The sequence below is a fragment of the Orbicella faveolata genome, unplaced genomic scaffold, assembly GCF_042242905.1.
Source record: "Orbicella faveolata isolate gen_17 unplaced genomic scaffold, um_ofav_v1 contig_48, whole genome shotgun sequence".
NCBI classification, from domain to species: Eukaryota; Metazoa; Cnidaria; class Anthozoa; order Scleractinia; family Merulinidae; genus Orbicella; species Orbicella faveolata.
In genome coordinates, this window is record NW_028301578.1 from 7,652,433 (window position 1) to 7,675,000 (window position 22,568).

General features: G+C 38.8%; 1 protein-coding gene and 1 pseudogene across 4 annotated transcripts; one reads left to right on the forward strand and one right to left on the reverse strand.

The window, feature by feature from the left end:
* LOC149096308 (uncharacterized) lies at positions 1-1,737 on the forward strand (annotated as a pseudogene).
* Positions 1,738-11,055: 9,318 nt separating this feature from the next.
* Positions 11,056-18,965, reverse strand: LOC149096309 (DELTA-actitoxin-Afr1e-like). Of its 4 annotated transcripts, XM_089281386.1 has the most exons (8): positions 16,927-16,963; positions 16,396-16,451; positions 15,398-15,506; positions 14,974-15,000; positions 14,805-14,873; positions 13,945-14,044; positions 12,455-12,649; positions 11,056-11,605 (listed from the first exon to the last, which is right to left on the reverse strand). In XM_089281386.1, exons 3-8 carry the CDS (start codon positions 15,497-15,499, stop codon positions 11,202-11,204), a joined length of 897 nt encoding a protein of 298 aa, XP_089137512.1. In that variant the 5' UTR covers positions 15,500-15,506; positions 16,396-16,451; positions 16,927-16,963; the 3' UTR covers positions 11,056-11,201. The 4 variants fall into 4 exon arrangements, with proteins under 4 accessions (XP_089137512.1, XP_089137513.1, XP_089137511.1 ...); XM_089281387.1 differs by lacking the exons at positions 16,396-16,451; positions 16,927-16,963 and adding an exon at positions 18,939-18,965; XM_089281385.1 differs by lacking the exon at positions 16,396-16,451 and having other exon boundaries at positions 16,927-16,989.
* Between the last annotated feature and the right edge of the window lie 3,603 nt (positions 18,966-22,568).

Genomic DNA, 22,568 nt, shown 5'->3' on the forward strand with positions numbered 1-22,568 from the left:
TGTATATATTTAACGGAAGTTAGTGGGCAAACCGTTAGTTCCGTCTGCAGTCGTCATTACATGAATGAAATGACGCAAGAAGAATGACTGATGCCTTTCTTTTTTCTAGAAATCCCCCAACTCGCAACACTATACCAACTGAAACAGCGTGTTATGGATACCACCATGAATTACATCGGAACGCTGGCTAGCTATATGGGGTATGCATGGTCAAGTGGGTGCTGGGCTAAAAGGGTTGGTGAAGATTTTCGCAAGAAAGGCGACACCTGGGAGTCGACATACAGAGAAGATCGCTGCGAGCTTAAAGGTGGACCCAAGAAGGACGTTCGCTTGAAGATCACCTACGAAAACTTTGCCTTCACAATGAAAGATGTGAAATTTGGAAAGTCAATCAAGCCCCCTATTACCTTGGAGCAGGAAAAACAGCTGATGAATTCCCCCGACAGAAGCTACAGCAAGGTCGCCACAAACAGAAAGAGTAACCCAGGTTATTCATCTGAAGTGCACGTTGATATTCGAGTTGCAAACACCCTAAAAAACGTCCAGCGAAGCAGTTGGGATTCCTATTTCGGAATGGAAGCTGGCATGGAATACGAGCCACCAACTGCGACAGGCGGGGTGGGGTTTTCCGCCAAAACAAGTTTTAGCTACGGATGGGGTGGGGATGAAGAAGAGACCACTGTCACTAACGACTGGCACATTTTAAAGATTGTTGAAAAGAAAGCACTTCCACCGAAAACCTTTGCTAAATGGCATGCATTCAAAAAGCCCCAGACAGTGACCATTCCCTACACAGCTACCATCGTTCCTACATTCTCTGTTAAACTGGAAGGCTACATGAAATGGGGAGGAGGTTACCATGGAGCTACAACCAATTTCCATCAGGATCATGGCGGCTCTGGTGATCGTAAGGAGGTAGAGCACAGCTTTGGAAGTGCCCACAAACCATTTTACGAAGACCTGAAAGACCAGGTGGAGCAGAACATGCACCCTTGGCAATGGCATGTTATGAAGCAAAGATACCCATACGCATAATTGTACATCGATCAGCTGACAAATAAAGATTTCTATGCATTTACTATGGAGGGCCAGTTTGAGGACACCACAGAAAATGAAACAAAGTCATATTGGTATCCATCACGACCCATCGAGGAAATGGAAGAGGAAGAAGAAATGACAAATTTGACTTCACAAGCCGACCAAGCGGAAAAGTTCTCAGGGTTTGCACGCATATTTCCTCCGACACCCAAGGTCAAGATTATCGACAACAGCAAGGAGCTGGAAATTCCTCCTGTCAAGAACTTTGACGACCAAGACGAAGCAAAACCTGAGCCTACGGTGTTTCCTCGTATCCATCCCACGGCACCCAAGGTTAAACCCATTGATAACAGTAAAGAGATGAAGCTACTTCCTATTGAAGAAAAGGACGAGTAAGACTGGGACTGAGTTAAAAGCAAGCTGTTTGAGTGTTAGCTAGAATGTAGAGTGTACTCACTCTCAATGTAAGCCGATTAAAGGAAGAATTATGCACTCACTTACGCCAGCTTTATTGATTAACTTACTATGCGCCTTTTTGCTTTATTCAGGGTGAACCAGGGATGGTATGGAGGCTAGAGCACTCACCTCTCACCAGTATAGCCCGGGCTCGATTCTGGCCCGGTCCCATATGTAAGTTGAGTTTGTTGTTGGATCTTGACTTGCTCGAAGGGTTTTCTTGGAGTCTCCAGTTTTCCTCCCTCGTGTAAATCCAAGATGTCCAAATTTCAATTTGAAAAGGATAAAGGAAACCAGCTAGGGCTGATTTATTTACTTACAATGGAGTCAGGCTAAGAATCATCAGTCTTCTCCTTTTTTTTCTCAGCCAAACTCTAATTTAAATGTTTTATAATTTTGAATATCCTTTAAAAGGTAGCATCATTTGAGCAATTTCAATTTAATTTTTTTCACTACCAAAACTGTATTGATAAGTTTATCGACTCCATTAAGAGAAAGCCCTACTCTGAGATCTTTTCTGCCACTCTAGACTCAGGCACTCTGTTAAGCTTCCCGCAAATGGTAAACTTCACTGTGTCTAGGTAAAGACTAAATCCACTACGGAACCCGATGGATGATCGAGCAGGTACCCGTTTCTCGAAGGTCCCGAAACGTTTTCGCGCCCAGAACGCCAAAGCAAAATATCCAAGCTTACGATTACAGAACTGTTTATGAACAGAGGTTCCCATTATGCAAGAAGTCTTAGGCGTACGCACCTTTCTGCTTTTAGATACTGATAAATCAAAAGTGGCTTTAAATTGCAGGCCCGAAACGTTTCCGAGGCTTTCGAGAAACGGGCCCTAGGTCCGGCGTTTAACTTTTGGAATGTTGATTCTCTCCTTAATTGTGCTCTAATTCAGAATACCCCTAATATTTGGTAACTTCTTCCATGTTCCTGGTATCTTGTTCAAAGTTCGCTTTATAGTAGTATTTCACGGGAAAACGCCGTTGTTATTTCTTGTTTGCCGTGCTTTCCTCGATCGTGCACACAAACTATTTACCTTTGAAGAGTTATTCATGATCTTCCTAACTAAAATAAACTTTTAATCTGGGGGTCACTATTTCAAATGCTGTAGTAACTAAAACAATTATTCAGCTTAGTAGAGGTCAAAGTAGAGATTATAGGTAATGTTAAGTCTTCATACGAGTCAAATGGCCCATCAGGACGAATCTTATCCCGGTTTCTGTAGCATGAAGCGACTTGGAGTATTTCTACTCCTCCCTGGACGGGATGCTAGTCCATCGCAGGGTTACCCCCAGCATTAAATTCGCCAGTACCCATTTATACACGTGGGTGGAGAGAGGCACTGTGAGAGTAGTGCCTTGCACAGGAACACAACACATTGTTCCAGGCCAGGGCTCGAACCCGGACCGCTCGATCCGTAATCGAGCGCACTATTATAACCATGAGGCCACCGCGCCACCCACTTTGCTGACTGATTGTTAATTATTACAAACTTAAAGCTCTCAACCTTTGTGAGTTCGAGTGCGGACTGATTTGTCTTTTGCAGCGATGCAAGCCGGCGCATCAGCTCATTATTTTTCAGTCGCGTAACGGTGAATGTCCTTCTTTTAGTCTTCTCGAGAATTGAACCATCTACTAAAATTTCTAAATCTCATTTCAAAACTGTTACGAAACGGAAAAATGTAGCCTTTCGCAGTGACGGAACGGACAAAATCCAACCTATATGAGTCGTAGAGTTTAAGGCGACCGACCTACATTACCATTAAGCGTACCGTTTCGTTTCCCACGTTATTAAAGCTGATTAGTTAAAGAGGGGACACTGCTTGGTTTGAATCAAACAGAAAGATTTTTTTCACTGGGTAACAAGATCACTTTACCACTGTTTTTAAAACAACACTGCAAGTTGTCGTTCAGTACCCTTTCAGGGAACTCCAAACCAACGATTTTTTGAGTTTGAATTTATTGTAAATATTGGATGCGTCCATAAATCTCGTGAACAGAGTAAGCGTTTGCAGTTGGCGACCATTTCTCCGCTGTTCATTACAACATAGTCAGTCTTAATTTCAGAATAATTAGATTTCTAAGCTAGTGACGTACTGAAAACACTTCGCTGACAGGCGCAGATAAATTCAAAGTTAAAGTTTCCTCGGCGAATTAGCTTAACATCGTTTAGGCCTTCGTAAAATGATCAGGATGAAGCCAAAGTATGATTATTTTCGTTCCATCTAGCAATTTCTTCGGAACATCTGAGATCATATACGTTATTTCAAAGAAACTTTCACAAGCCAAAAGTAAAATATTTATTAGCTTTCTTGTCCCACCCACGCACGCTAACTTCCAGCCGTCAAAATCATTTTCAATACCAAAAAAAATATCAACATCATCGTCCCAAAGTCGTAACATCGACTTATCCTCGGTTAATCAACACGTTAAATCTATCGTCGAAGAAGAACCCTCGTGTGTACGGTTCGAATGTAACCTGTCGGACCAGTAAGTGTAGTCTTATATGGTATTGTATATTAATACATATAGGCCGAGAAAGGAGACTCTTAATTGAAAGATAAGATCCTAGTATTCGGCATTTTAAATGAAAGTATTTAACTGGACCTTCTGTTAAAGAAGGAGAGTAACCAAAGTGATGAGGAATTGAATGAAACATGACAGGGTACATGAGGCGTGCTGTGGCAGCGGGTGGTGTGGTAGCTTTTACTGCCAGACCCGCCCCCAAAACTGAACACGAAGAACAATAGTAAAGAGACGAAGATCAGTGCCCGTATAAACTTGGCAAGGAACAGATTAAGTGATTGATAAGAAACGTCTTTCTTCACAAGTGGATAGAAGATTAACAGTGAGTGCATTGATATAGGTCAATAAGTATTGCGCGAACGACGTTTTATGAATAACCCCGAAGAAGCATCTCACTCCAAGCTCCATAATTCAAATATTAACTAGCTATAGATTAAGCAAGAGACTTGGCTTTTGTTTTCTGTTTTTGTTGTTGTCGTTGTTGTACGTACAATCTACTTAAGTGCCAAATGCGTCAAGTGGTGTCCATTTAACATTACTTGAAACATGACAATCTCAAGATTCAGTAGCTAATTATCTGAAAACGATGAGATTATCTTCCTTCAGTGAGTCCTTAATTTATTCTGAGCAGCCATCAAGTATCAAGTGAACGAAGGATTACGATAAAGGCGATCACTAAACTAAGGATATTGTGTTGACAAACCTCGCCAAATTCTTAGAACTATAACATCTGACAATTACTACAAAGAATTGATTTTGCGTTTGAAGTCTACAAAAGTGGTCTGGTAGAAGTGTCAGAAAATTTTAACTCTCTAGAACTAAGTGACATATATTCCAGTCAAAGTGATACGACAAATTAATGTACTGGCAGGTCACGACGTGAAGGGCCTCAAAAAGCCAAACCCTTTATCTCCAAATCAAAGAAAGAAAGGAAATATTAGTTTTATGATTGTCCTTTCGATCATGTCAACACCTGTTGGTTTCGATAGGTCGATGGTATTGCAAAACTTCTTTTACTTACTCGAAGGCCCGTCCCGTCCCGGCATTCTCGGCTAACACCAATACTTGGCCAGCATTCATGCATAAACCCGGTTAGAGTTAGGATTTGTAAGAGTGAGGCTACTAAACAATTTAGACAACAACATTCAAATCTGGCCTTACACTTGCCACTCAGCAGACTGGCAGCTTAGCTTCAGCAGGTAACGTTATACAGGTCTTTTCGGTACCGTGATGTTAGATGGGTTGCAGCTTTGCGCGATTATTCACTCGAGTCGGTTCAGATGCTTGATGACATGCAAGAATTTTTGCCACGACAACAAAACGGCAACAGCAACAACATCCTTTATTTAAAGATGATGCTATAAAAAAAAAAAAACTAATAAAAAAACCCTCTTCTACCGTAATTGACGTAATCACATTATCATCAGTCTTAATTGTGCCATCGGTTGATAATGAAAGCATCATCATCTATTCTATCTGTGCGATAAATCCACAAAACGTAAGTCCTTTACGTTCCTTTTTTTACGGTTGACAAAGAACATGAGATAACTGAACTAAGCATAGGAGCGTTCTGTCTTCCAGTGAAAAGATCTTATCGGTCATAGTCGATTTTTTCATTGTAGTGAAGGCTGGGCCACATGCTCGCATGGATTCTTTCTTGGAGGGTTCCACCGGGGGTCTAGTGACGAACTAAAGAGTATCTAATGGGCAGCCTGTTGCAAGCCTTCTCTTCATCCATACTCGTACCCAGACTGTTATGACCAGGATGCTGGACAGGAAAACCTGCGGCAGTGCAGAAGGGATGGCTTCCTATTGGTTGGATTGTACCGAGGAGCTGGAGAGCAATTGTCGAGCATCAAAAAGTTCAGGTGTTGCAAGATGCTTGAAAGTAAGTTGATACACCTTCACCAACTTTTATGTGCATTAGCCGGGCACGTAAAGAAGTACTGGAATAAGTAGAGTACTTGAAATAAGAAAAATGTCGATCAACACAGTTCACCGTCCTTGTGTTACATAACGACTCTAACCTTTACCACAATAGCCTGGTACATGTATTTAAGGGAGTACTGGAAGTAGGTTATTTGAATAAAGAAACAAAATCGACCGGAATGTGGAGCATAGCTAAACATTCTTGGACTGCATCAGGGCTCCAACCTTAAATACTCGACATTCTGTCGGATTCGATTGCAATAAAACATGAAAAGCTCTGACACTGTCCCCAAACTGCTCGGATTTATTAGCGGTAAGTTTGCATCTCGTCTATTTGCAGGTTCAAAAATTACTTGCCGATTGCTATCAACAATTAGCAATAATATGTATCGGCGTAACTTTTAGAAATAGCTTTGAGATAGTTTTCGTAATTTTTATTGTTAGGTGCAAGGGCGCTGACATCACTTGACCAAGCCAAATCGCGCGTTATGGACGTAAGTTTAAATAACCTAGGAACACTAGCGCATGCTATCAGCTACGGCTGGACAGGAGGTTGCAGAACCAAATGGCCTGGGATGGACTTTAGAAGAGAAGGAGAATAATTGTGTGTAGTAATATCATAGCTGCAACATTGTGACAGATACACTGTATAAGATTATTAAGAAACGCCTATGATACATGTATTAACTAATTATTTAAAGTGTCTGTTAAGTTAATCAGTTTTTCTTAGAGGTAATTTACTCACCATGTCATGGTTTAGTTAAATAATTGCTTTTTTGGCTTGAAAATGATATTTATTGTTCTTGGTTTATGTTGTTCTTAAATCAATTTTGTGATAACCTGCATTGGGCATGGCATAAATTCAGTAATATTTCGCCAACACGAAATGGAGAACTGGGTCTTAAGCAAAGTTCCAGGATTAGTATTTTTGTAGAAAGAAAGAGTTGAGAAATTTGTGACATTCTACCGACAGCCTTGCCATTCGCAACGTCCAATAAGGCTAATTTGTTCCCTAGTGTTGTTCAAATAATGTTCTCTAATTTATAAATTATTCCAATCTGTTGTTTAAATGATTGCCTTATAACCCCATGTCCAGCTTGGGTGCATGTAGGATATTGATGTATTGTTTATCCATGTTGCTGTAAATTATCTTTAATTGATGTGTCAATCAAAACATATCTTGGATATGCTGGCTTTTTCTGGCAAATGTACCTATGCCTCATAATCTTTAAGTGCGTTTGGTTGTGCAGTGCAGACAAAATACAAATACATAATATAACATACTCATAGCTCACTTATAATTCTTGGTATAATTTATTAATAGCAAAATTAATTAATGGTACCCAATTACAGCTCCTGTAGTCCACAATCTCAGTCGAGAAAAAGAACAAATCACTTTGGAATTGAATAATAAAATTATTATCCGAAGCCTATGCAAGTATTCATGATCAGCAACAAAATATCATATTTATCGTTCATGCCAGAGGGATTTTGCTTATACTTATACTTTGAGATATGGTGCAAACTCTTTCAGCAGGAGGAGACTCCATACGAAAGTGAAGATGGTTAATGATCTTTGGGGATCAAGTTAGAAAACAAAACTTTTTAACTTTTTACATGTGTATACTATTTTGGTATTTTTTGTGAGATTTCATTTGGTAGAGATTTGGGGACTGCGTATTTTGTAACCACTGCATTTCAGTCATACCCCACAATAACAAAAGATGTGTAAAATTCTTTTGTGCGGGAGTCCCCATGTTAACTAAGAAAGAATATAATGATTACTAACGATGTCTTGTGACCAAAAAGCACAGAAGACAGTTCTGTTATGTGATCAACGTTTTTGGTGGCTCCCCTGATATCCTTGAAATCATGGCGCTATTTTCATCATCACACCATCTTACACCTCAATCTGCTGATGTAATCCTATTTCGGGCAGACTGTTAGTAAATGTTTGACGTTAGTCGAAGCTCGTTTTTCAGGGAAATTTATGGGGAGTTTTTTGCAGCGGTAAAAGACATAAATTTGGAAAAATCGGAAAAAACGGCCTTTACAAACTATACTTTTTTCGTGTTTAAAATTCGTATCCCGCAGGGTGCGATGCGCTGTGAAAATTTGGAAGATTTCACCGAAGGAAATTTAAGAAAATCACAAATAAGGCCACAAAAAAAGCAAAAAAAAAAAACACATCTGTTTGGGCATTTATAATTCAAGACTAAGACCCAAAATTTTAACAGATATGATAGTAAAACACTATTTAAATATTGCTTATTACATGTAATAAGTTCGAGAGGACTGGGTGTAAAAACAAATACAAAAACTGCATCCAACACATAATACTTGCGCGCGCAACTCCATAAATGACTACCTTATGGAGCCACCTTGATTCCTAAGTCCAGTGTAGGGTGGGATTTATTGTACAGTATATTTTTGACTGAAATTCGATGGTACATATATATGTGGGTTATTATTGACCAAGCTTGCTCTGTCAAGATTGCTGGATTTTGACCAAGTTCTTGTTTTCGCTGTCTATGGACGAACAAGACGAAGTCGAGGTCCATAAATACGCAAAAACAGAAGGAGGCTAATATCTAGCCATCTTGACCTAACCAGCTCAGTCAATAAGGGATTTATTACTCGGGCCTCCGTAGGAAAGCCCGAGTCATAAAATGCAAGCGTTTTGGTCGCCAAAATGGGGGTCATGGTCGCAAGCATTCCATGCGCAGACCATGGAAACTGGGGACGGGAAACGCGACATTGCACGCTCTTCGTGACAGAATGCGGCGTTTTGCGAATAAAGTTTTGGCAAGAATCGCGCCTTATTCGTTCATCTAACATACAAAGATGTCGATCGTCTTCGGAAAGGGTCGGTACAAGAATTATATTGCTTGAAAGCCAGCCAGGTACGCAAAGTTCACGCTTGAAACGTTCTCGTGAGATAACAGCTGAGCCGATCGCGGTATGAATTCAAACTACGAAAACACTGACGAAAAATAGCAGTCAATGACTGAATGTGGCTACTGCTGTTATTATTTAGAACATTGCAGTAAACCAAGTCGTATTGCAATAAAACATGCGACTTGCTACTTGCACCAGGCAAAATGTCGATCTCCAAATTTGTCAAGATAAGACTTTTGGTAACTTGAATTAAATATCTTACCTCCAAGTTAGTTGGCTTTCTAGTAGGGTGCAGGAAATAAAAAATAACGTGTGATTTTGGAGGCAAATTGTACCGGAAAATTAAACCGATTGTGCAGAAAATTGTGCGGGATTGTTGACGAACCTATGTTCTTGCTAAGTCCTAAGGAAAATCTGCATTCTGATTGACGATAGTTTAGCCAGTAATTTCACTAGTAGTTCGAATATATTTAGCAGTCTTAGCAGTCGCTAATTCTTTTAGAAAACTGTGTCTGACTGCTAAAGAAAATCGTGTTGCGTGACAAAAACTAGATGTGTATGAAACCAAAATAAATAGCAAAACAGAATGCCGCATCTTCCCTTATAAATGAGAGTCCGCTTTAAAAATACTTCTGCCTTGATTCAATAAAAATATGTAGCTTGAACATTTCTTCATAAATTGCGTTAAGGGTCGCAAATTCTTGGAAATTATCCGCAAAATACACAACTTGAAAGTTTATGCAAATTATGCGCAATGCAATTTGCACCTTGTCATAGGTCTGCTGTTTTCGCGAAGGAGTATATACATTAGCCCTCCAAAGGAGACATGACTCTTGAAAAGGGTTTAAGATCGCAACACGGCAAAGATGTTCAGCTGCACAATTTACTCGGATCGCCACGACCAGTAAACGAACTTCGTACAATTTCTGCTAGCATGTAAAATGTAATCGCCACAAGTTGTTAAAAGACCTGGAAAGTTCTTTGCAAACAAGTTCTACTTAAATGCGTAGACAGCTGTGCTTCATTCTTGAACCAAAATGGTTTAAACTCACAACTTGCGATTAGATTAGGAGGATACCCAACGAAACAACTTGAATAGTAAATATCTAAGCGGAACTCTTGTGCTTTAATATCCTGATTCTCTTGTTTGCATTGTGTCCATTACGCGTTTTCATAACGTACGATTTGATACTGCGCTGCGAAGTCCGAGTAAACGTTCTCACAGCGTCTAGTTATATGGAAAAAGAACACTGTTTTCTCGCGAGACACAGTGGGCTATCTCAAGGTGGCGTCATCTTGTCCGCTTGGGTAGCCAATCACAGTGCAGGATTTGTTCTTCTTACCCGCTCACAAAGCCAGTCATAGTCAATTAAAATTAAGCGATCTGCTTTAGCAAGATATGTAACGGCTCCAAGTGAGCATCCTTTCATGAGCAAAGTGATTTCGCTTTAGTGTATCAGCATATTTTAAGGCGCTGCAGTAAGTCATTAGACTATGAAAATTGAGAAGCCTCGAGTTCAAAGTAAGCCCATCGATGGAAAGTTTAAAGGAAAAAAAGTAGCTTTGATTTCAGATGCAGATACACAAACAAAAAAAGACGTACATTTGGACTTAAGACTATGGATCAGAAAGTATTTATAAGGCTCTCAAAGGGACTAAAGAAAACCTTAAAGATTGAAAGAAACCAGAGGTACTTGGCTAGAATTTCGGTATTGATGAACAATGAAGTTTCACTCACATTATCGGCCAAGGGAGAATAAAAAAATGCATGTAAATTAGTTTGCACTTAGTTCAATGAATTTTTTTCAGAACAGTTCTCCACGGAACCATTCTAGTCATGATAGCTCTGTAACTTAGCTCGGTGTTGCACAAAAGTTTTGGTTACGGGGTAAAGGGAATTTCGTGATTCGGGAATGGCTTAATTTTTTCCCCGTGGAATTAGTTGCCGACAAACCGTTATTTTCCAAAACAATTCAGTTGTGAAAGGCCCAACTTATTTTCTGTGAAAGGTAATCTTGCGCCCCTCCCCCCCCCCCCCCTCACCCTTCACTTCACCACCCTCTATTGTGGGAGTTTAAAGTTTCTGCAAACTAGGAGTTAGGGGTTAAAATGAGGAAGCCATCGGCGTCTAAGGAAGAGCTCCCCTGACTAACCCATTTAACTTTTGGGTGTAAGTTCAGTTGTGAAAAACAACAAAATACTAGTTTCTTTTTTCCCGTACGTTTATTTGTCACTTCAACTCTTTAGTAATAAGCCCCACAGATTTTCAACTAGAAATCTTTCATACAGCCAATGATCCGACCGTGCTAACCATCACCCCCTAACTAAACTTACTACACAATACAGCCTGTTACTTCTTGACACCGGTTATGCGAGCGCGTGAGGCAAGCATGCTTGTTTCGCTTTCGCAAGTTTCGCTTTCTTTCAGGACATGGATCTCCAAGGTAGCTTGACCAGAGCTGGACATAGAGCCGCAAAATTTTAGACCAGAACCGAGGAATCTCCCATGCCAACCATTTGCCTTGAAGGGCTTTGCGTCATGATACAAATCTACGTACTGATTATGGTTGGCGTGTTTGTTTCCAGGGTATAGCTTAGCATTCCACCAGTTCTCGTGCAAGTGATAATCAAACGGGACAGACCACATCACAGCAAGTGTTTTGTCGATGCTTGGAATGTAGTAGGACAGGACTCCGACAACTCCCGTTGCGACCGGTCCATTGGTCTTGCGAGTCCCGTAAAGTACGGCATACCCTGTGGAAATAGAAAAGAAAAAAAAAAAAAAGGAAAAAGAAAGAAAGAAAGAAAGAAAGAAGAAACGGAGAAACAATTAAAAATGATTGATCTCGGTTCTCGCAAAATATCATGATTTGTTAGTGGCGAGCAGATCAATTATTTGCCAAAGCCGAAGACAGAGGAAAATAATTCCTCTGCGAGACACTGACGAATCACAATATTTAGCGATAACCGAGCTCAATAACTGTTCTTGAAAATGTTCTTGGGCGCTTTGTTGACAACGGTTTTGATTTCCTTCTTAATTATTAATCTCGGTCCTATTTCAGAGGCTCCAATTCTGAAAAATGGGGATATCACTTGAAAAATCATGTAACAAAACAAGCATGGCGCGAAAAGGTGAAGGAAGAAGATTTGTGCAAGAATCTTGCCGAAAAAAAACCTAAATAGAAATAAAACTGTAATGTAAATGTGAAGATTATTTATAGTGGTCATTCACTTAGCTATACAAGCAGTAAGCTTAGCTATTTTACAGGCATGCCACTGAAACAAAGGAAACAAACGCTTCAAATAAACGTAGCATAGTTCAAAATCCAACTGGCAGAAGGCAGACCAGTTGGCTGTTTACAAACCGTGACCCAGAATTTGAACTGAGGGATACCGAGAAACAAATCCCGCTAGTGGCATGGTGGAGGCTTTGAACCCGGGACCTCCAGATTACAACACCAGCGCCCTAACCACTCCGCCACGCTGCCTCCTTTGATGCCTAACAGGGTGAAACGGTCGTGTTGGTCATATTGTGTTGGTCAAGTTCAAGCATGATCACTACTATACTAGCGAGCCTCTGTAAATGCTAAATTCACTTTTTACCATCACGAACAGAATAGGGCAGGTTTTCATCTGCAGTGCCAGAATAAAAGTAGGTAGAACCTTCTTGCCACCTAAATCCACTTTCGTTGTCAAGGCCAACGGCGCATTTGCGTTTTACGTTACTGAGGACATTTAGGAGGTTTTTCAGCAGGCCGATTGTAAGCTGAGCACCTGCAATAATAGTTCCTGCAGCAACTGAAATTAAATGAGCAAGTAAGTGAGATCTTAATAAAAGCCCTGCAGAGTCTGTATCAACCGAAATCTTGTTAAAACCTTACCAGAAGTGGAAGCGATCTAAGGAAGCATATAGAAGACGTCTGGTAAGGGTTTGTAAAAATCAACGAATCAAATATCTCGACTTGTTACTTGTATGGTCCACATAACGCTTTCCACCGGACAATTAACAATTATTCCACGAGGGCGCGCTCGGTATGAGATGGTAAATAGCCAACGAGGCCCGCAGGGCCTCGTTGGCTACGATTACCTCATATCCAACAAGCGAGACTGGAATAATTGTTGTTTTAAAAACGTTCCTAAAATATAGAAGACTAGATCAAAATAAACATTAAAAGGCCCCCAAAAATGACGCGTTTGCATACTTAGGACGCATGGCTTATGACCCATGATGGCTAAGCCAATGAAAACTCTTGAATTGTATTATCCACTAGACAGTGGGGATTTATCCGGAGGAGGGCGTTATCCACCTTTCGAACAAATCTTGCCTGGCCCTTTCTCTGTCGCGCAACTTTGCGCTTACGGAAGAGGGACTCTCTTTCGAAAGCGTAGCGTTGCGGGACAGATAGAGAGTCATAACTTGTATAGTTACTCGTTTAATGACAAACTATTACCGGAGTGGGGTGGGGGGGGGGGGGACTCCCAAGATAAGCTGTGTGGGTTTGTGCCGCTGTGAAGGGAATAGTTTTCAAGCAATTTAGTCTGGGACAAATAGATTTGGTCTAGAGTAGCGTATAATTTAACTGACAAGTGGCCAGTATATATAATTTAGTCTAGAACAGGGTTCTTTACCCTGGGTTCGACAATGGAAATTAAAACTCGAAAGTGACTTTGCAAGATATTGGCTTAGTTAACGTATGTTGGACTGCGATAGTGATAAAGTTTCAGCATGGGAAATAGCTCGTCTAGGATAGAGTACGGTTTTTGGTACCTTGTCCAGAATAGGGTCGCAAAATCAAGCTGATCATGGCCTAGTATAGGGTAAGGGTTTCAGTGTCCCCGCGTCACACCCCTACCCAGGCGGGCAAACCACATCTAGCTAGTGTCAGACTACTTTCACTAGTTGGTGCAAGCCCTTGCCATCTTTAGGGGGCTAACCTAGCTGGAGTTGCAACTTCCTATGTTTTCATTTGTTTGTTTGTTTGTTTGTTTGTTTTTCTTTTTTTCTGCGACCGTCTCTAACTCGGCTTTACAACTATCGAGACAATTCATTTCATGTGTCCGTCCACTAACTACAATTACTAAAGATCATTTACTTCTGCGATCGGGCTTTTCGCTGTCTTGGTTTTCCAAGTCCATCGGCTCCTGCGGTATAGCTTCAGCCTTATGAGATCGCTTCAAAAGGGCCGTCAGTTGCTATGTAGCAGAAAGTAAAACAGTCAGCTCATTCAGTTGGTTTTAATTCTTCATCTCTTCTTTTGTTATCAGCCGATTTTAGAACTACCTTATGTAACTATAGCATCAATAACATGGCCGAATATCTCCCATAGAAAGTACAGCCAATCGGAATACAGGAAACCCGTTGAATATTCGACGGTATTGCATCAACCTTCCCATCATGCAACGCGCATACGTCACATTGATTGCGTTGGCCAATGCATTTCTATGGCGTGGTATAAGACAGTTATGCAACGCCCTCTCGTGGTATACCATGGAATATTCCACTTATCATTTGTATTATCTTGGAATACACGTTCGCCTAAAAGGGTCGGGTGTATACCGAGGAAATGCAGGGACGGGTAGGATATTCCGTGATATACACTATCTCTAAACTGGTAACGGTTAAACACAGATAACGAGAAGCTAAATTTCACACGCTTTCAACAATCGATCACTTACTAAATTCATGTGCCAAATATATCAAATATTGTGAAATGTTACTTTTTTAAAACAGTGAAAGAAATGAAGTAATATGGGGCATTAGCAACAGAAAAGTAAATTTAATTTGTTAAATAATTATTACTCCTTTCATAGTGTCAAAGAAAGCATGTTTTTGACCCAGCAGTAATCAGATCATGTGATCTGCGGTTAGTAATTTCGCAATGATTGAATTAATGAAGCGAAAAGTAAGAAAATTCTATTTCCAAAATAAAAACTTATATTAATATCTTTTTACCTGGCGATTGGGAACCATTTCAGGAAAGCGGGCCAGACCAACATCTGCTAACAATGCCTCAGCTCCCCGCTTTGTAAGGAAAAAAAAGCTAAAATGTTAGAACAAGAATCAGCAATGTTTCAAAAATGCCCCTTCACACATTTTTATTACCAGTAAAAGTTGTTATCACCTTGGTTTTGGGCATTTCTTCTAGTACCTATGTGGAGAAAAATATATCCAAGGGTTCAGCGTTTATTGTTTAGCGTCTGACCCATGCAAAACGTTTTTCTCCCTTTATAAAATGTTAAAAATATAAATAAAATCCTTTTACAGGTACATTTGTGTATTTCAATGGAATTGTGGCCGTTGCAATTTGACTTTCTTGCAAAAGTGTGTCGCAGCATAAATGCCAGATTCTAAAAAGCACCTCGATTTGTTAAAGCTAATGTTCATGCTCTTTCACATTTTACATGATTGTGTTAAAATTATAACTTCATTAATGACGTAAAACGGACCAAATATATCATGGACATTTTAAGAGAGACGCCATTTAGGGTTGCGAACATAAAGTTTGATGAAAAGCAATAACACAGGTCATTCTTTTTTTTTTGTACCTCTCCATTTGGATCGTTTGCTTTGATCGGCGCAGATCCAAAGGTAGTAGTAGTAACCGAAAAGATTAACAGCAAGGAGAAGATAAAACTGAGGTGGTCCATGTTCAACCTAGAAAACAATAATTATAACCAAAAACATTCATTACCAATGACAAGAAAACTTCTCGCGTCTGAAAAGTCTGTGGTGGGTTAGTTTGGTTCAGTGATTCTAAAAATCTATCTATAATAATTATAACATGGAATAAACAAACAGTACGTGGAGGAACATTATCCTATGTATTCTAAGGTTTTGGTATGAATAATTCGAATTTGTAACTTACATTTGCAGGAGCGTGGGCGCTTTACGTAAACAAATCTGTGCTATACTTGGCAAGGGATGAGAAGATGGTATGATGCATTTTCCGCTTGGTTAATTTTTTTCGTCCGTAATTAGGTAGAGAGTTATTATGTTGCGTCTGAAAGGTCTGTGGTGGGTCAGTTGGGTTCAGTTATTCTCAAAGGAAAACACCGTTTCGGATCATAAATCGCTGAGAGGGTTGTAAATGCGAGAGAAAGCTCACATCTCGATTGTTCTCTAATTTATGTTTTGTAGAGTTTAAAGCGCCAATTCATAATTCACAATTATTCCCTAAAATATCTGCACATCCAGAAAGCATGTTGCTCTCACAAACAGACTTCCCGAAAGCTGCTTTCGGGAAGCAAGCTGATGCTTGTTAAAAAAATCAATTTAGAGACAAAAAATATACAAGAAAGAAAAAACTGAGCTACTGTTTTCCACGCTCTACATGTATCTGTTTCTTCACGACCTGATAAGCTTCTATGTGAAATCGCTTTGTTACATCTACCATGGAACCCCGCCGCATCCAAGAGAGTTCCATTTTTTCTATTTCGTCGCTAAATTTTGTCTTTGTTTTTATTCGGTCAAAGTATTTCTAGCCTCGTTCCGTTCCGTTTCTGCACTTAGTAGCTCATTTTTGCGTACTTTTTTGCATACTTACGGTGCAAGGTGTTTTCTCAAAATGACATTTTCTGTTTCTACATCGATGAAAGAGAACTAGAAAGGGAGTTGAGGAAAATTACGTGACTGAATTCATGAACAGAGTTGGAAGTTTGATTGCTAGTTTTCTATATATTAAAGACTCACAAAAATAAACTGTTGTTTAGCATAGCTATTTCGTATTGCCCACTTAAAGTTACGTGAGGTTTTGGCGTCTCGCAATGCTGCTTTACCGTAGTTTCCAGTCTGTAGTAACCTCATCTTGTCAAAAAATACAGTCTCCACGTGTAAGGACGAGAGCAATTCAGTCGAAATTGCACCTTCACTGTGTGTGACTAATCAAACTTCCCTTTATAGTGGAGGTTTTCAATACAACTTGTAGATAGCGAAGAATTATGTTCTTTATTTGACCTTATTCAGTTTTACTTGAGGATAACGAATATGTTTTTGAGAACAAAATATCCTAATGCATATCAAGGTGTATAGTGCCAGCTTACTTTATCAAGAGGAACTTCAAATAGGAGATACAAACCTACTGTTTGTCTTGCTCACTCTGTACTTTGATGAAAATTTTCAGCAACAGGTAAGATCGTCTTTCCTAGAAACGTTTCCGAAAAGAATGAGAGCCCGTATTTTCTGTGTTTGCTTTTCAACGGTCCTAATTAGACGGGAAACTGACAGGTGCCAATAGTCAAATTCGTTAATAACGTGCGGATGATACCTGGCAGACAAATTGTTTCCAAAATGGTTTTCAAACAGCGCGACGCCTAGAGATATTTTTCCAGTGGAGGGAGGGCTTTCGGTGTTCAGTAGCTACTTATATAATCTAAATGCGCTAGAAAACTACTGATTATTTGTTACATGTAATCCAACTTAAACTTGATCAGAAAGGAAACATTTGTATTTGGTTACCAAGGAAATCATGTCTTCTGTTCAAAATCACCGATGATATGAAAGATGAGATAAACAAAGAATACGTACAGGCAGAATTACCTTTGTGTTTATTCTGAGGAACTTCCTTCAATTTATTTGTTTCTGCGAACAGTTATGCCAAGTCAACTATACTTGCGGTTCTTGTCATCGTTTGGTCGAAGTTAAATACTTAAGGTGCAGCTTTAGTTTACAGCTTTCTTTGAAAACTGAACAGAACTACCGCCCGAAGTAGACTTTGCAAACAGCGCATGACTATTTCCATTTCTTAAGGGTAGGAAAAGTTTTTGATGATAACATTTTCTGATTGAAGCTTTTTGATTAAAATAGAAAGCTTAGAATATGCATATATCTCTGATAATTTTTCGTACACCTAAAGTTAAGCATTTATAGTTCAAGAGCCATTCCCACACTAAAAAATTCTGGATTGTGGTCAATGTTCTCAACGAAATCCACCTTAAAAATACACGATTTGAAACAAAGGAGAACAAAACTTTTTTTAAGTGCGTAGAAACACGCAGAGATGTTTGCTGTTACCAGGACATCAATGTATCTCTTAAGCATACCTTACATGAAACTCGAGTTGAAAATAAGATAGATATGTCGTGCGATATGAAATATTTTGGTAAACAAGAAAAACAATTAATGGCTGCCGACAAACGTATTTGCAAATATCTTTAAGTAGTTACGATATTATCAATTGAGAAAAATACTGCAAAACGTCCGATTAAAAACATCTAAGGTGAGGCGATGCCATTGCAGTGATCTAAAGCACAGTCAATAGAAGAGAAACGTTGCTTTATAAAACTTGCCCGGTTTGAGTCAGCATGAAAAAAAAGTCCTTTTATTGCTTTTGTTATCTTTCTAGACGATGCCATTCTAACAGCCTAAAGCACAGTCAATTAAAGAGAATTTGCTTTATAAAGCTTCCACGATTTGAGTAAGCATAAGAAATAATATGTCAATCTATTGCTTGTTATACCTTTTCAATTTCTTAGGATGGGCGTAAGATCAGTTATTGCAAAATAAATATAAGGAAGCGTTTGCTAATTAATACTTCCTCTGCGTGGTAAAACTGCTGGTGTAACAGAGCATATTTCCACTCTGAACAATGAATATATAAGTCCAGTTAAATTAAACAGCCAAAAGACAAAATGCATCCCTTAGCTGGGGGAAAACAAATGTATACAATGTAGGTAAAGGGGACAACATTTTAATAATCATATCAACTAACAGGTAAATTTCTAAGTTTCTAAGCTACCATTTTAGAGATGTCTACATATGGTTTTCACTGGAGGGAACAATCACTCGCCAGTCGGAGTTCGTGAGGTCTCTAACTGGGGGCGTAGTAATCATTAGGGTTGGAGGTCTAATAATTAAATTTAAAAAAGGCGTTTTACTTAATTATATCACTTTGCTCTTAAGTCTCGTCCCGAAGGGCGAAATGGACCGGAAGAAGGTTATTTGGTGGCGAGTAGCACTTTGTAAGTAACCATGTTTATGAGCGAGTTATTGTAATAATGACAACGATGTCATCCTAAAATAAAAGGATTATTTTAAGTTCTGGGTAAGCGCATCTTGGTGGGAAATAGAGTTGAAACATTTGTGACTTACCCGACTCAGATGCGTTGACCGAATAAATTGACAAACTACAATGACAAAATGTAAGTTTTCTGCGGACTATTAAATTAAGCTATGTATTATTAAGCAGGAAATAGGCAACGAGTAAAACTTGTCTTGCTGTTTTAATTAAACAAGGTGCTGGTGATTCTGCGTGTAGCCTAATAATGCTACAAGAAACACACAATAGCGAAATATTAACCGAACCAAAAGTAATTTTCTAACTCACTGGACCTTTCATTAACGGGTAAGTTCACGATTGAACGATTGAAGAAACCAAACCTTCCAACAAAGGACTCGAGTGATTTACCTACTGGTAATACTAACAGGTATTCATTGTTTAGAGATATTTTTCCAGTGGAGGGAGAGCTTTTGGTGTTCATTAGCTACTTCTATAATCTAAATGCGCTAGAAAACTACTGATTATTTGTTATTTGTCATCCTAAAATAAAAGGATTATTTTAAGTTCTGGGTAAGCGTATCTTGGTGGGAAATAGAGTTGAAACATTTGTGACTTACCCGACCCAGATGCGTTGACCGAATAAATTGACAAACTACAATGACAAAATGTAAGTTTTCTGCGGACCATTAAATTAAGCTATGTATTATTAAGCAGGAAATAGGCAACGAGTAAAACTTGTCTTGCTGTTTTAATTAAACAAGGTGCTGGTGATTCTGCGTGTAGCCTAATAATGCTACAAGAAACACACAATAGCGAAATATTAACCGAACCAAAAGTAATTTTCTAACTCACTGGACCTTTCATTAACGGGTAAGTTCACGATTGAACGATTGAAGAAACCAAACCTTCCAACAAAGGACTCGAGTGATTTACCTACTGGTAATACTAACAGGTATTCATTGTTTAGAGATATTTTTCCAGTGGAGAGAGAGCTTTCGGTGTTCGATAGCTACTTATATAATCTAAATGCGCTCGAAAACTACTGATTATTTGTTATTTGTCATTCTAAAATAAAAGGATTATTTTAAGTTCTGGGTAAGCGTATCTTGGTGGGAAATAGAGTTGAAACATTTGTGACTTACCCGACTCAGATGCGTTGACCGAATAAATTGACAAACTACAATGACAAAATGTAAGTTTTCTGCGGACTATTAAATTAAGCTATGTATTATTAACCAGGAAATAGGCAATGAGTAAAACTTGTCTTGCTGTTTTAATTAAACAAGGTGCTGGTGATTCTGCGTGTAGCCTAATAATGCTACAAGAAACACACAATAGCGAAATGTTAACCGAACCAAAAGTAATTTTCTAACTCACTGGACCTTTCATTAACGGGTAAGTTCACGATTGAACGATTGAAGAAACCAAACCTTCCAACAAAGGACTCGAGTGATATACCTACTGGTAATACTTACTGGTATTCATTGAGTTTTATTTAACCCTGTTTTGAGCCACTTATGGGATCACTTATCAGAATATCGCCTTTTCCGCAGATATACCATTCAGTGCTATTTTCGCAAGGTTTTGACAATACATCACATTACCGGACTAAAACTTGGCTTTCTGGTATGTTTGACTCTAATCAAAGAGAAGGCGACATTAATAAACAAAAATTAAAAAACGTTTATCAGCCGTACATTTGGTTCAACTAGTAGAGATGACTCTAAAAAAATATATTTATTCCCAGCAATTCCATAGCTAATTGTGATTCTCAGATTGGGTCTCATTTGGTCAGTCTCAACTGCACTTCTCTTCATTAATCACTGAGGAGAGTTGAGTCACTATTTTTAAGGTGAAACTTTCCAAACCTTTCCTTTTTATTTTAAAAATATCTTATGTAATGTGGTAAGCTTGAAATAGATAACACCTATTGAAACTCCCTCGGACAGAGTGAGTAAAAAAAGCACCAGAGAAGCTTTCCTTGTTATTTGAAAAATATCTTATGTAATGTGGTAAACTTGAAATAGATGACACCTATTGAAACTCTCTCGGACAGAGTGAGTGAAAAAAAAAACACCAGAAAACACTTAGGTAAGCTTAAACACTTTCCATGTTTATCAAAAAAAAAATTGATATTTTTAAGAAAAGCACAAAATTTTCTCCCAAACTTTCTTTTTCTCCATAATTCTGTCCAATTGACCATTCTTAGCCTCTAATGAGCAAAATTTGGCTCGATGAAGGAATTCATACATTTTTGGTTAACCACATCATTATTTACAATCAGTGTCACAAAAATGAATGAATATAGAGTTACACATTTACGACGAAATAAAAACACCATTTTTATTCAGTAAACCCTGACCTGCCGTTTATGTCAATTAAAGGGAATTTTCTGGTCTTTCAAGTCGATAACAAATCAATAGAAGGAAATGTAAATTTGGTATTTGAGACGTTCATTGCTATGCCCTTTCGGTTATTGAATTACCGGCATTTTGATCGTGTTTCATTGTGGTAAGAAGTTTCAGAAGGACAATCAAAATGATCGCGCTCTCTTCCACAGCTGTTGTTTGACGGCAAATACCCAAAACAAAGAAGATTAAATGTAGTATTTACAAAGAAAGTAGCTGTGTTAAAAAAAAAAAAGCAAACAAACAAACAGACAAAAACAAACTTATCCTTTTGCGATACAGAGAAAAGTAGAAAAAGGTCACAGCAGGACATTGTTTTGGCCATTTAGCGAAAAAAATTAAATGATGTCTGAACAGCTGGCCATATGATTTAGTGCAGGCTCGAATAGCGAAACAATGGCTAACTTAATTAGTCTTACTAATATCGTACTAATTACTGCTCTTGAACTGATACGCCACTTAAATCTCTTTATTGGAAGGTTTAATGAGACGGCCCGATTTACCTGAGTGTCTAAGGAGTCAAAGCTTTGTTCAACTGTAAAACAGACAAAAAAAGGTTCTGTAGTATTTAGCATGATCGTTGAATCCTGACCTCGAGTAAATGAAAAAAAAATCTATACAAGAGAGAGGCTTCCCTCATAACAAGAAAAGGTATAAAATAACATAAAGAAAAACTGTTGCTATACTATGCAAGCAAAAGTCAATAGGATACGATACTGAGTTTTTTCGTATTTCTGTCTTTGTTGTTTTTTTTGGATGAAGTAAAGTTTGAATAGAATGTCTTAGAGCATCAGTTGCTTGTGAATTTCAATAATCTTGTCGTTTTAATAGTTCATGAGCCTAGAGCAAAAGAAAACTCATAACCGTGGCGCCAGTTTAATTAGCAAAGACAAGGTGATTTTTTTTTTTGTTTACCTATCACCTCGCTTTCTTTTCAGTCACACGAGAAAGAGATGAAAGTTATGTGATATGTTAGTATACATTTCATTTGGATATTTTACTTGTTATCTCCTCGGAGGTTTATACCGCGAATTTAGGGTATTGTATGTTATCCAGGATGCACTGTCCACGAGAAGCTCAGCGTAGTGTGAAATTAACTACAAAGTTTGCGGGTGCCTGTAGCAAGCTGTCACTGAGCCGCTGATCTCGTTATGGTTACATATTAAATCCGCAAGGCCCATGATACAGCCTGGCTAAGAGGAAACAGTGTTCTTCAATCGTGGTGGTGAGTGTTAGAAAGATGATTGAATGCATTGCTTAACTTTCTAAAATAGTGTTATCCCGTTATCGCTTTTACCCTGTAGTCGTGTGGAC

Bases quoted from the DNA above. Each gene is read 5' to 3' on its own strand.
- LOC149096309 (XM_089281387.1), bottom strand. From the start codon at position 15,499: ATGGACCACCTCAGTTTTATCTTCTCCTTGCTGTTAATCTTTTCGGTT. The intron at 15,001-15,397 runs GTACAAAAAAAA...TTCTCCACATAG, and splicing joins CAAACGATCCAAATGGAGAG to GTACTAGAAGAAATGCCCAA. The intron at 14,874-14,973 runs GTGATAACAACT...TTCCTTACAAAG, and splicing joins AAGAAATGCCCAAAACCAAG to CGGGGAGCTGAGGCATTGTT.